This window comes from Erigeron canadensis, chromosome 6 (genome assembly GCF_010389155.1).
Source record: "Erigeron canadensis isolate Cc75 chromosome 6, C_canadensis_v1, whole genome shotgun sequence".
NCBI lineage: Eukaryota > Viridiplantae > Streptophyta > Magnoliopsida > Asterales > Asteraceae > Erigeron > Erigeron canadensis.
This window is the reverse complement of record NC_057766.1, coordinates 31007680-31022478: the sequence shown is the minus strand read 5'-3', so window position 1 is coordinate 31022478 and position 14799 is coordinate 31007680. Positions and strand designations below refer to the sequence as shown.

General features: G+C 30.7%; 1 protein-coding gene across 1 annotated transcript; it reads left to right on the top strand.

Moving 5' to 3' along the window:
• Nucleotides 1–12681: 12681 nt before the first annotated feature.
• Nucleotides 12682–14634, top strand: LOC122605880 (probable N-acetyltransferase HLS1). The gene is made up of 3 exons (XM_043778838.1): nt 12682–12937; nt 13133–13311; nt 13426–14634. Exons 1-3 carry the CDS (start codon nt 12755–12757, stop codon nt 14285–14287), a joined length of 1224 nt encoding a protein of 407 aa, XP_043634773.1. The 5' UTR covers nt 12682–12754; the 3' UTR covers nt 14288–14634.
• Nucleotides 14635–14799: the final 165 nt, after the last annotated feature.

Sequence of the window (14799 nt, the reverse complement as noted above, 5' to 3'; positions counted from 1 at the left end):
GCTAGACAAATACTTTTGCTTGCTCAATGATCTTTAATAATGCAAGCTCAATGATTATGGCAACTTGCCACTGGGACAGTGGAAACCGGAAACTTCAAGCGATTCTAGACTGATTTATCTCTAGTTTCCAGTGTCCACATCGGAGCTTGAATAAATCGAGTTTTAGCTGATTATATGCCTGTGTTCAAGTTTGAATACGCCACAATCACATCATGAGAGTTGAGGTTGGGTTTTGAACTCGAGTTTGTATTATTGAAACTTGTGTGTGTTTGTGTGTGTGAGTTATTTTAGGATTAAGATCAGATAAAAGCTTGTCTTTTTGAATGATATTATTAATTTTGTACTTTTGTTCATTGCTTCTGGCATCGTCTATAAAAACATTATATTGACAGAAGTTTTTAATTCTATCATATCGTCTAGTTTGAGCTCAAGCTTGGCTCAGCTGCACTAGCAGACTCGTTTGTAACATTGTCACTTCTAAAGGTAGTTCGTTATGAGCGTGTGTTCTTCAGCTTTCCTTGGTGGAATTTTACGTGAACTGTGAACTATCTTGTTAGTTTTATTTTTTTATAATAAGAAAAATAGCATGGTCCAGATATCTTAATCGAATACTCGTTACGTTTATAAGAGCACAATAGTTTAAATTCTGGACCTACATCTATTAGATGATCATTCATCATAATATAACATGATCTACTTTCTGTAACACTGATTAGTGAAAGATCGACAACAAGTCAATTATTCATTAAATCCATCATCACAGTCTAAGCTTAGAATCCATGAATAATATAGATTTAAGTATATAATGTATAACTACAACCTCTCTTTCATATATCACATAATGAATTATACATCAATAGATGTAGGGAACTGATACTCATACCATCATTTTTTGATGCATGTACCACAATGTACAAATTGTATAGCTAACTGTAAAAATCAGTAATGCACAGTTGTGGTACAACAATCAAATGAAATGATACGAATAACATTTCCCATAGATGTATAGCGAAATGATTACCCAGTCAATCAGACGAGATAAACAACTTTGAGCATTTTATAGTATTATCTATATTATATTATAAAGCAAATTTACTTTGATTTTCAACATTGAACTTAAAATTTCAATATTGATTTTAAGTTTCAACAATATACACATTAGATTGCATGATGTACCATAAACCATTGCCACGTTACATCAATAACTTCCCGTACTCACCAGCGTCACCACCACCACCACCAATCTCCGCCGCGACCACCGCCGCCACCGCCTATCACCGCCATCACAAGTCACCGTTGCCATTACATCACTGCTACCGCCACCACATCCATCAACGCTGGAACACGCGGGTACCGTTCTCGTATACCTTTAAAAATGAACATTTATCTTTAATCGAATAAATAAAATAATGTTACAAAGTGTTCGTACCAACTTCATCAATTTTTGTTATATAACAATGCGTCACACCCCCACTAGCTCGGTCCTTTTGCGACCTTACATAAACTATGATGCACCGAAACTTCAAACAGGTCGACGTACCCGTTTCGGAAACTCCTTGGGAACCGAAACTCGTACGAAACACGTACGAAACGTTTCCTTGAAGTTTCCATATATACCGAAACGTTTCTATGAAACTTTGATGCCGTATCTAATTAATATTGAGGTTTTAATGAGCTTTTTCTATTCCAAAAATGATTGTCATCTTGCAACTATGCATACCCCCAAACACAAACCCCCTACATTATACAATTGAGATTACCATCAAACCTTTTCTATTCCAAAATTGATTGGTAAAAATTTAATCCGTTATCACAGATCACCATCATGCGTATATTATAAAACTATACATATATAATTATACATAATTTCACAAGTCTCAAGTCTCTCTCTATATAAAATCAATATATTTTTATATTTTTAAAATTTTTCATTGCCGTATCCATATCCTAAATTTTTTAGTTTTGCCGTTCCCCGTTCTCGTATCGTTCTCGTGCCCATTTGCCTTATCCGTTTGTGCTACAAAGTACATAAATATGTAATACGATTACCAAACTCTTTATTTTTTCCCTTCCTATATGGTGTATATCAAATTTTAAAACCTCTAAATTCTGTGTAGCTGATTCTTATTTATTTTTTATTTACGATTGATGTACTTAGTGGTCATGCTTTAAAAAGCACAATGATAATTTTGACAAAGTTAGATACATACAAATATACAATACTAAAATAGAAAAGTTCAAGATGTAAATTGGAGGGAACACCCGATCCTAGTATTGCAAATACCGATTTTACTGGCCGCTCAACACATATCATTGTGAATCACCCCACACATGAACCTAAAGGTTATTGGATTGATCCGTATGGGACTAAGATCGAACACGTGCCTCTTATCAATTTGGATCCCCTAATGCACCATGTGTACAATGGTGACGGTTGACCATTGGGTTATGCCCAACTGGTTTAAAATAAGTAAGTTTAATACATATAATAACAAAATCGTTCATAGCTTTTACTAGATCAACTACATTTGATCATAACTCGCTCCACATTGATCAAATGTTTATTTGTTTTAACAGATCGATCATTTACTTCGATTGAGGGGGAAAGAAAAAAAGAAGAAAGAAGAGTTTAATACCATATAATAAAGATTGTCTATTTTAGCCAATTAGCCCAGGTACAATTTGCTATATCTAAAATAAATAATTTCATTGTTTAAGATCAATCATTAATTTGTTAGAGGAAATGACATCACGTATATAGTTATTATATGAAGGAGTAGTTGATGGTGCCAAAAATGGCATGCACACAGCATCACAAAGATTGGTTCATATTGATTGTTAAATTTTATAGGGTAGATCTCTTCCACCTTCAATTTATTTAATTACTATTTCTTTCGCTTCAAGAAAAACGTCATTATGCTTTTAAAATCTTCCAATTGTTGATACAATAAGATGTGCATCTCATTTTTATAACTTCAATAATTTGGTTTGTTCGATAAGTTCTTTTATTTGATAGAACATTCAAGATGTGTTGACAAATAAATTTTTTACTTAAATAAATATATAATAATAACATATAATGAGAATAGTCTAGTTAGAGTTAGTAGTCAATCAATATGTATGCAACTTCATGACGAGCTTAATTAGTGAACTACACATTCTATTACGATTTAGTTTTGAAATGAAACCATGTGTGACCTTATATGTTGAAATAAGATCAATTAGGGGTGCTAACAAGTGTGATCAAAGCTACGATTTAACTCGAGTGTGATATGGATGGATATTCTCTCGAATAAACTCAAGTTAATTTGTCGATAATAGAGATGACAAACATTAGAAATATATAGAATTTTAAAGCTTATAAGTTATAACGAACCCCATTTGGGCTTCAAGGCCGGATTTAGGGGTGACCGCTCGCATCATTATCCTAGGGACATAAGGTCAAGATTTGTAAAATTAAAATTTTTACTTCCGATAGCAATCCTAAACATACTACATAAGTTATATTCGTGTAATTATTAACATTAACAATAACAATAGAGTATAATATAAACACATTATTGAAAAGTTAACGCAAATAATGTATACTTAACATTTTAAATACTTGTGACCATCCACTAGAGCTTTTTGGTTATTCATTAATAACCAGTTATATAATAAGGTCCTACATAACAACATTCTTTTAGGAATAACTTAGAAGTTTGTAGTTTCAGTGTCACTATAAATATTTTATAAAGAATTATTGACCTATTTTAACAAATGGGCCATCAAAGATGCTATCATATGATCAGAAAAATGGGGTTTAATAGCTCCATTGACGAGAATAGTATCTTTCGGGTCGTATATATTTCTTATCCAGGGAACGAAAGCAGGAACAGAATATGCGTTAATAGTTTATTTTTTATATAATAAATAGATTTTAGACTCGTTTTAACAGTCTTTTCATACGTACTCGTTTGTTATATTGCATTATCTACTTTTAGTCAGGTACGATCGTGAGATGGCACAGTAAACGATCGCTCATGCCAGTAAATAATTATAAATTTAGTGGCATCATTTAGATCCATCAACCCGGATTTGAGTGTTCAATTTAATGGTGATTAATACAATGAAAGTGTCAAATATTTTAGGACCATAAGTCTCTTTTACATCTTTATTTTTTTAATTTGCATCATGTTGTATACTTGTATCACACCAACAAAAAAGAAAAAGTTGAATAACAATTAATTGCAAATATATAAGTAAATAACCATATGGGGACTTTACAAGATTATGACAAGATAATACTGAACAAGTACTCAAAGTCTCAAACTAAAAAGAATCCGAATTTTTGGAAATGCATATACCTAGTCCAATAATTTTGAGAACATAACAACGTTCAATTTTGGATCCGACCCTAGTAGATGTAGCACTTTGGCCCATGCATGTTTTATATGTCTCCACCCCCTTATTATGGACGAAGAAAGAATTCTTTTTTATTTTAACTTGTCCATCGGAAGTTAAAATCAGTTGCATATATTTTATTATAAAAAAATTACTCTATAAGTATATTTTATTCAAAACCTCGATATTTTTGGTGAAGTCAGTCAACTCGATTATCATATGCTATATCTGTCCTTGTCATCTCTCCAGGTGATATTTTAAACATCGCATTAGCTAGGCATTTTAATATATGTAAAAAAAAAACATTAGTTATGATTATGAAAGGTTTTAACCTTTATATTATTGCAATCACTTTCTATCTTTCGTTTTTTAATATAGTATCATAACTTTCTTTCATTATTTCGTTTTTTAATATAGTATCATAACTTTCTTTCATTATTTGGTTATGTACTATGTTGCTATTAAATATGATAGATTTGTCCTGTTTAGATGTATCATGAACGCAAATGCTAGAATTTTTTAGCATAAAATTAATTATCAGATATTATAATAGTTGTAAATCAATACGTACGTGTCAATCTTTTGTGGAAGCATTTAACCCATTGATATTCTAACCAATTATCAAGAAAGACATCACAATTAATAAAACCTTATTACCAGAATAAATTCTTTTACCTAAAAAAAACATCACTATATTGATTTTAGTTACTGATTAAAAAATGTATGATATTTGCTCGTTAATTTCTTAATGATGGCTTTACATCCAGATGCTTTATTAAGCCAAATAATTTAATAAAATATAATGATTAAATTATAGAACCAATAAGCACTTATCTTTTTCATTTACAAACATTTTATCAGTTGGTGGTAATGGACAATAATTTCCGGACACTTAAAAGTAAAAAGAAGACAAATATTACAAGACCATGGATATGGGAGGGATTTGGGGTCGAAGTTTACATGGTGGTCCGGAGCCCAAACCCCGTGTCATTCCATTTCGGTAGTAGCACCCTTATATGTGTGTGTTATAAAAATAAAAAAAAGTTTTCTACGTTTTATCTCGTCCTGCAATGATAACATAAAGTTTTGTGTAATTTTGTCTTTTTGTGACCATATCACATGCTCTAAATATGAGATAAAAGGAGTACAATATTGATATTATTTTTAGGTCTTACCCATCCCCTCGTCGACACTCTCAATTAAGTGCTCATCGATAAGGAAGGGGTTGGCAGCATGCTTATGGAAGAGCTTTTCGTCGGTCCCCATCGCTGGGAGCCTGGGACGAAGAGTGAAGACGATTTTGTTTGATTTTTTTAGTTAAACTAACGGTTGGTATAAAAATAATATTGGGGAAAAGGTAAGATGAGGAATAAGTGTGATTGGTGGTGCCGTGGTGAATGGGGAAAGGTAAGATGAGGAATAAGTGAAGGAGAAGTTCAAGGTTGGGAAAGGTGTTATAAACCTATCATATATATGAAAACTTGTTAGCTGGCCATTATAAGGCTTTGGTCTTTGGTAAAAAAATCGAGGTTCAAAGCTTGACAAGTTAATTTTTGATATATTAAAGTAGGATATGAATAGAATAGAATTTGTTGCAAGAAATAAAAAAAACCTTTTCAACTGACTCATTCATAACATACTACTTTTTCATCATAAATTAATTTTTGGTTCGTCACAAAATAAGTATTCACTTTAAAAAGTAATATAATAACTTTATCTTTGTCTTTAAAAGGTTTGTGTAAATTTTTTTTATCAATGATTACTTCTCTTTTAAAACTGTGTTAATTTTTAACAAGCCACTTATTTTTGGATGACATGATATTTAATATAATTAAATATAGTAAAACAAATTATTAGTTACCTGTATGGTCAATGAAAATATAAAGTATAAGTTAGTGGATAAAAAGATATCGAATTATGGGGGATCAATGTGAGGGGCTCGATAAAGACCTCACGCTTCAATGCATATAGCCTTAAACTCGTGCTGCCGTGAGCACCCTTGTTTCCTTCCACCACTAGCAACTAATTATATATGATGTTTCTAATATCTTTATTTCCACGATAATTACGTCTATACTTTATACTTTATCCTTAAATTCGGTTTCACGAAGATTATTCTACCCTAATTCCAGTTCAAGTATGGGTTTCTTTTAATCAGAATAACAAGGTGTACGTGTGTTCGTTTTTGCTGCAATAGATCATATAAAATCCATATATTTTTAAATCTATTATCATAATCTTATCTTTATATATATATACTAGGTCTTTTACTCGCACGATGTGCGGCTATTTAAAATAACCTATGTTAAAAAAAATGAACATGAACTAATATATAATAATGCATTCAAGAAGTAATGCATAAAATCTGTAGAAGCACATATATAAATCTTATTCCAAAGTCTAATGTTCATAAACTTAACAGAATGTAAAAATGTAGAATAGACTTCAATCGTATCGTCAAGTCTTTAAAAGTCAAAATCAAATATCTAAAATCAAAATTATCATCGTTTTTTCCTTTAAATTTTAATGAATAACCATGTCAAAATCAAAACAAAAAACAAAAAAATAAAGCAGATTAATGCAAAAAATATAAACTTAGCATCTAATCCTCATTCACTTAGATATAGAATTGAAGAAATAAAAAATAGTTGGATGAGAAAAATGATGATAAGAATCATAAATGTCAAAATCAACTCAATATAAACAATAATCGTCTAATCAAATTAATAAAAAAAAAGAAAAAGTTTAGTTGTCCGTAACTAATCAACTAATAAAGTTTTAAAGATAGATGTATAAAACCCATAAACATTAACAGAAGGTTGAAAGAAATTTCGAAGATAAAATCAAAACCAACTTAAAAGAAAATATGATGGTATTGGTGTCGACATAATTGTAATCTACTTACTAAAACTAATGTTGGTTTCAAATTCTTATTTTGTTACATACCAATATATTTAATATTTTTCGTTTCTTAAATAAATAAATATTGTGGAATTTTTTTGAAGATGACACATAGTATAAAGATCTATGTTGCAAATTTTAAAAATAGCTTTAAATTGAAGAGGTTTTAAAAAGCTAGGATTCTTACTGTTTTAATAATTATAGGTTCTGCACCCGCGCGATGTCTAAAAAACTATATAATAACCTTTATACATGAAGAAGCGGTAGCGAGCATATTTCATTACTATTACATAATGTGAACTATATAAATAGTTTAGTAACATGCAAACATATAGATACAACTAAAAGTTTGACAAAAGTATGAACTAAATAAGATAGGAGGACTTGCCTATACTTTAAAGTATCGTTATAGCTGATAAAGGACTTGGTAATATGCTTTTTCCAATAATAATTTGCTCGGTTTTTTTTTTGATGGATTAACAATGACACCAAACATTAAAAAAGAAAAAATTAATTGCATGAAATGGAAGTAACACACTTGTTAACCCATTTCCAATCGCATATTGTATCATATAAACAACAAATATAAAAAATGAAAGGCATATAGATGTACGATCAAATTAAACTGCATAGTACATTTATCAAAATATATAAAACCTTAAAAATATATATTTATGTCAACAGGAAAATATTATCAAACTATGAACTGGTATATATTTGCACTCAATCTCTAACTACAAACTTTACATAACCGAAATCGAATGAACTTGAATCCAACAAACGTCAAAAAAGTTAATAATGCAAAAACAAATGAATACATCTAAAGATTCAACGCAAAAAACATTAAAAACCCTAAGAAAAATAAATAATGAAAAAAATTATACAAACGCCTATCGTGATTGTTGGTTGTTCTATTTTTCAGGGCTTGATGACACAATGGTGGTTTTAATTTTTGTTTAATCTAATTCAAAAGATGTAAAATGAATGTAGATTTACAATTACTTCAATTTGTGTGCATTAAAATTATCCTATGTGGCAATATTATAATATAGTTTGAGTTTTTAGAGGCTTTATAATTATTCGGACTGTTTTACTAATTATATAGATATATATATATATTATAAAACAGTTGAACTAATGACTTATTAACTAATCAGATCACTCAATTTCATCAAATTGACTCTTGTTTATGTCATTATTTAGATTAACTATAAATTAAAAAACTTAATAATCATTATCCAAATATAATATTATATTAGTATTAATTTGTACAAAATGTCTCATTAACTTACACGTTTTTGTTTTCCATCAATAATTTATACTTTTTACCCCTGAATACTTAATTTATATTTATTTTTAGCATCAACTTAAAGAGATTTTTTTACAATTTTTTAAAAAAGATACAAAAGGTATTTATATTTAATTTTTTAAAGTTAACAATTGTCATTCAAATTAAGAGTCCTAATTGTTATTAAATAATATGAAAACAATCCTAATTGTTATCAAATTATCATAGCACAAATACTTATTCGTGTTATGCACATCATGATTAAATACATATACTTGAATGTTAAGTACAAGATCACAAATATGTTTATATTTTATTTTTAATTATCTTTTATAATAATATCAAAATACGAGTACAGTTGTTTCAAAAAAATTCTATAATAGAGAAATTATTGTATCATGTGTCTTGTGGAATGACTACGACCAACAATTCCATCAATATGTCTCAACTAATAATGGCAGTGACGAACCTGTTATTATTGTACTATAACTTGTGAAGTATAACACTTAGAACCGTACATATTAAAATTATGAACTAAATATAAGAAGATCTAGTATTGATAATATCGTAAACCCTGTGTCTAGTGTTGGACACGGGTCTAAATTATGGGTGATGATTAATTCTCCTAAATTATTAACCTAAAAATCTTCCTAATTAATAGGATTGTGACATATGAAAAATCAGGGGGTGAGATTAAGATTGAAAATTAGTGGATTCTATGTGTTAACAAGTGGATGTATCAGAAGTATTGGTTAAGAAGATTTATCATTTTCCCTAAAATATAGTTGAACGTTTATAACAAAGTGTAGGTTATAATATAGTATCATACGATATCAGAAAACAACAATGAGAAACGGAAGAAAGTACGATTAAAGTCCAACTTACAAACTAAATTAAAACTCTTAAATAACAGTTGGTCATTCTCACTAGTGATGGGCAATTGAACTATATGTGCATTAGTTAGAATTAATTATTATTTAATATAAATTATTAATGTTAATGCGGCCAGTAATATGAATGGAAGAATCTATTTTATACAAAAAGTGACGTGTCGACTTCTTTTTATTTTCGTTGGTACCAATTATTGCCAAAGTAGTTTTATATATTTTAAAAGTGAATTAAATACTCATACATATTAATGACCTTGCTTCTTTTAAGAGGCAAAGAGTTACGATATTGAAAAAAAATTATTAAATATACACTGTATACACGCAATACAATGATGGTTATGACAATGATGTAAAAATGTAGTGGTGGCGGCGATTGTTAGTAATGGAGGTCGCGTCGAGTAGTGTATATAATTGATGCAAAAAATAATGGATATATTTTAAAAGATAAAACATTGGTAGTTTAAATTAATCATAAATGCTAAAGGGAATGTCGTAATGCATGTGAAAATATTTTAAAAGATAGTAAGTATTATTTTTTTTATAATATATTATAGATAGTTGATAAAGTAGTTCAAGTTGTTGCATGCGATAGTAAATGAGAAAACTATTTGAATATCTACTAGAAAGGTACCTGCGTATTGCATTGATATTCGTAGCGGCGACGGTGTGGTGGTGGGGGTCGACTGTTGAAGGTAGAGGCAACGTCGAGTGATGTAAATAATTGATGTAAAGAGTTAATGAAGATATTTAAAAAGATATATGATTGATAGTGTAATATATTCTCATTCAAGGTATTTTAGACATTTTTTTCCACATAACTTTCAACATAAAAACTATTCTTTTTATAATATACTACTAGTCCTAATATCCGTACGATGTACGATAACTATATAGATTGTATAATAAACAAATTCGCATTGACACCTACATTATTCATGAGTATGAAATAAATTATGGTTAAAATGAACCGATGATCAAACCTAAAGTATAATAAACACTAATGATAAATATTATATATCTTTAGTTACAATTTTAGATTTATCTTAAATTTTTACAATTACATTAAAATCGAAATTTGCAAACATATATAATATAAAAAACAAGGGAAATGCTAAATACAACCCTAAGGGCTGTATTTAACGTGCATAAAAATACGTGTACCTTCCATATTAAAAGCCCACCCCTGATTTTCATGGTAAAGGTACAAATAATTTATGCACCTTAAATACAGCCCTAGCAAATCCCAAAAAACAAAAAAACTCTTTTTATCTGTCCATGGTATTAGACGGCTCCAAAAAATTGAAAGAAAAAAAAAAGAAGACACAGAAACCTTTGGTCGACGACAAAAGGCTTTCAATTAAAGCCATTTTTCTTTAATTAGTTTACAAATTGAATCAAATTAAAGTTAAAGATCTAACATATATGTAGATAGAAATTAACTATTGTTATTATCATTATCCGATTAGGATTAGATTATAGATGGTATATTAAAATAAGTAATTTATTAGTTTAAAGAATTCTTAAATTTATATTTTTAATTAATATCACACGTGTTGATTTAATAAAGTGCCGCATGTTGATCAATAAAGGCTTTAATTCTGTTTTAGCTTATTGATAGATACAAGTATAGATCAATAGTTGTTTTTCAAGTCGTAGCCTATGAAAATGTCAATTTGACCCTATAGTTTACCTTTCTTTAAGATTGATCCTTCTAGTTTTTTTTTTTCTTTTCTTTTTTATTTTTATAGCGCTTATTCCAGTACCTTTTATTTAGCATCACCGTTTGTCCTTCTCTTTGATAGATTTTAAGCTTCTTTCGTTAGCCCAGTTAATTGGTCTTTGTCCGATCCCCTCTCTCCATACATAACCAGCACAATTCACAAATCGTTCATGTAGCTCGTCATTTTCTCACAAATCATCCCATGATAAAATAGTTTTTAAACTATTTTCCTTTTTATATTTTTAGTTTTTCTTCCCTCACAAATACCATTTTTAACATATTTATTTTTTTAGCCATTGTATTTTATCATCAATATTTATAAATACTTTTTTATCAATAAATTAATATACATATGGAAATTTTGGGATATTTTGAAATATATGTATGAGCTTTCTGTTCTACTTTGGAATTTGGATGTAGAAATTTGTGTTTGTTTTGTTCATTTGTTTAAATAAAATTTTCCGTTTAATGAAAATGAAAACAAATAATAAACTAATGACAACCTTTCAACTTTCGTTGATGAGTTAGACATTCTTGACTTATTATGATGTTATTGTTAGACTACAAACTAACTAAATAAGTCGGATTAGACAATAATAAACTGTACAATATATCGGTCGCTATTCCCATCCATCTGTTAAGTTTTTCCGAACTTCGCTTTAAAGGTTAAACTAAACACAACATTTAGTAAGAGTATTACACATTGTAATCAGTGGTTAAGTAGCAAGGTTAGATCAAGTGGTTAATACCCTTGTTTCTGGAGTCAGATGTCATGGGTTCTATCCTCATTCCTTACAAGGTTGGGGGTTCTTTTCTATCTTAAGATTGAACTTGGAAACAGTCTCTCTACACCATCGTGATAGGGGTAAGACTGTCTACATCTTAACCTCCCCCATATACCGTCGAATCCTCATCCCTTACAAGGCCGGGGGTCATTTTCTATCTTTAGATAGAACTTGGAAGCAGTCTCTCTACACCGTCGTGGTAGGGGTAAGACTGTCTACATCTTAACCTCCCCCATATACCGTCGAGGTATTGGGACCCAAAACCCGTAAAAGACGTCATTGGCGTTACTTACTTACTTACTATTATACATTGTAATCGGTACAAATTAAAATACTCATCTATTATGTTTACAAAGATACACTGTATTTGAAGTGCAAAAGCATATTCGTAAACATTAAGATTTTTCATTCGCACATATACACGTTTCAAAAGAAGGATAGAAAATTATAGCTATAATATGGAATTTTGGATCACAAATTTGCTTTATTAGATTTGTTGTTCTATTCAATCCAATTAAAAATAGTCTTTGAGGTGGATGCTAATAATAATTTCATCATTATATTCATTTTATAATTTTCAAACTTACACTTTTTTTTTTATATATAAACTGTTAAAGAATTTATAAAGGTACTTGAAAAGGATAGCCACAAAATCATGTATATAAAGGCATCCATGATTGAACAATAAACTCACCAGTCACCAATCATCACCCTCTCGTTTTCCCACTAAATTCTTTCTCAAAATTTTGTCACTAAATTGAACTTGGAAATATTAAACGAACACACCATGGTTAGTGACGATACGATTGTAGTCATTATTAGAGAGTACAACCCGAAAACAGACACCCAAAGAGTCGAACAAGTAGAAAGAAGCTGTGAAGTCGGGCCAAGCGGCGAATACTCGCTCCATGCTGATCTTTTAGGTGACCCTATATGTCGAGTTCGCAACTCCCCTGCATATCTCATGCTGGTATGACATATTTTGATATCTTAACAAATGTCATACTTTTTTTGAGAAAAAAAAAAAAAAGGATAAACACACATGCACATTTTGTCTTTAACGAGACTTGAACCCTTGACCTCGTTGGTTGTATAATTTTTTACATGGACACTTTTGGTACCGACACGTTTATGGTTTTTATTTGTTTTTTAAATAAATTCACAGGTAGCAGAGATGGTGGCGACAGTCGACGAGGTCGAGACTAGAGAGGTTGTCGGGATGATACGAGGTTGCATTAAAACCGTAACATGTGGTAGAAAACTATGTAGAAAAACCATGGAAGCCGGTCCTGTTTTTACTAAACTCGCTTACATCTTAGGCCTTCGCGTCGCGCCTTCTCATAGGTAAATTAAACTTATGAATACTTCGTTCTCACTTGTTTTAATTTCTTTGTAGAATGTACTAAACCATTTTTTCTAATAACCTCAATTATGAACACTTGTGCGAAATTTTTATAGGAGGATGAAAATCGGATTAAGCCTCGTTTGTAGAATGGAAGATTGGTTTAGAGAGAACAGAGCTGAATATTCTTATATCGCAACTGACGCTGCCAACAAGCCTTCGGTTAATCTCTTTACAGGAAAATGTGGATACTCTAAGTTTCGTAACCCATCGGTCTTGGTCCACCCTGTATTTGCACACCAAATTCGTATCAACCGACAAGTCTCAATCATTAAACTTTCATTGTCTGATGCCGAGACCATCTATCGGCGTAGATTCTCCACCACCGAGTTCTTTCCTCGTGACATTGACTCGGTACTAAAAAACAATCTCAATTTGGGGACATTTCTAGCATTACCAAAAGATTGCCCGCATTCAATGTCATGGGCCGGGGCAGAGTATTTCCTTTCTGACCCGCCCGAATCATGGGCCATCATGAGTGTTTGGAATTCAAATGATGTGTTTAAGATGGAAGTTAAGGGTGCGTCATGGTTTAAAAAAGGGGTTGTTAAAACTACTCGGGTCGTGGATAGGGTCTTGCCTTTCTTGAACTTGCCTTCATTACCCAAGATTTTTAGCCCGTTTGGGCTACATTTATTATATGGGCTCGGTGGGGAAGGACCGTCATACCTAAAGTTCGCTAAGGCCTTGTTTGGTCACGCTCACAACCTAGCCAAAAAGGGCAAGTGCGGCGTGGTAGCAACCGAAGTGTCCAGTGAGGATCCACTCATGTCCGCGATTCCACATTGGAAGGTGCTCTCATTCGCAGATTTATGGTGCATCAAGAGACTCGACGAAGACTATAGTGACGGGTTTGTTGGGGATTGGAGAAAGTCGCAACCAGATCTATCCTTCTTCCTTGATCCTAGAGAGTTTTGAATGTCTTGATATAAATGTATTATGACAATATCAACAACGATATCCAATCTCATCAATGCACAAGGCATATGGGATAAGAGATATATTAGTGAAATGTAAAATGTATACGGTTTTATCTTTCGAAAATAGAAAGAAAAAAAAAAGTTAAATTTTATAGCTGTTTGGTATAAACAATATAAGATTCAATCTTTTGAACTTAATCAGTCTAGTCACTTGTTCTAGTTGAATTAATATTTGTAATAGATGGATGGGAAAGAAGCAAAAATGCGTTTTGGAATAGGTATATATCCTCAATTGGGACCTAGGTATTTTTCTCTTCTTTTGTAAATAAATGGTATGCTTTTGTAGATCCTATTTCACCCAAACATTGCCAAGATTTTTTTCTCTTTCTAGATTTTGTCTATATTCTTTGTTTGTGATACCTTTTTACATCTGTTTGTCGTTATCAGTATTTATTGGACAAGCGTTTACACACAATTTTGAATGAATGATGATTAATTAAACGATTATGA

Coding starts and splice junctions, on each gene's coding strand:
- LOC122605880 (XM_043778838.1), top strand. CDS start 12,755: ATGGTTAGTGACGATACGATTGTAGTCATTATTAGAGAGTACAACCCG. Junction 12,938..13,132: donor CCCCTGCATATCTCATGCTG/GTATGACATATT, acceptor ATAAATTCACAG/GTAGCAGAGATGGTGGCGAC. Junction 13,312..13,425: donor CGCGTCGCGCCTTCTCATAG/GTAAATTAAACT, acceptor AAATTTTTATAG/GAGGATGAAAATCGGATTAA.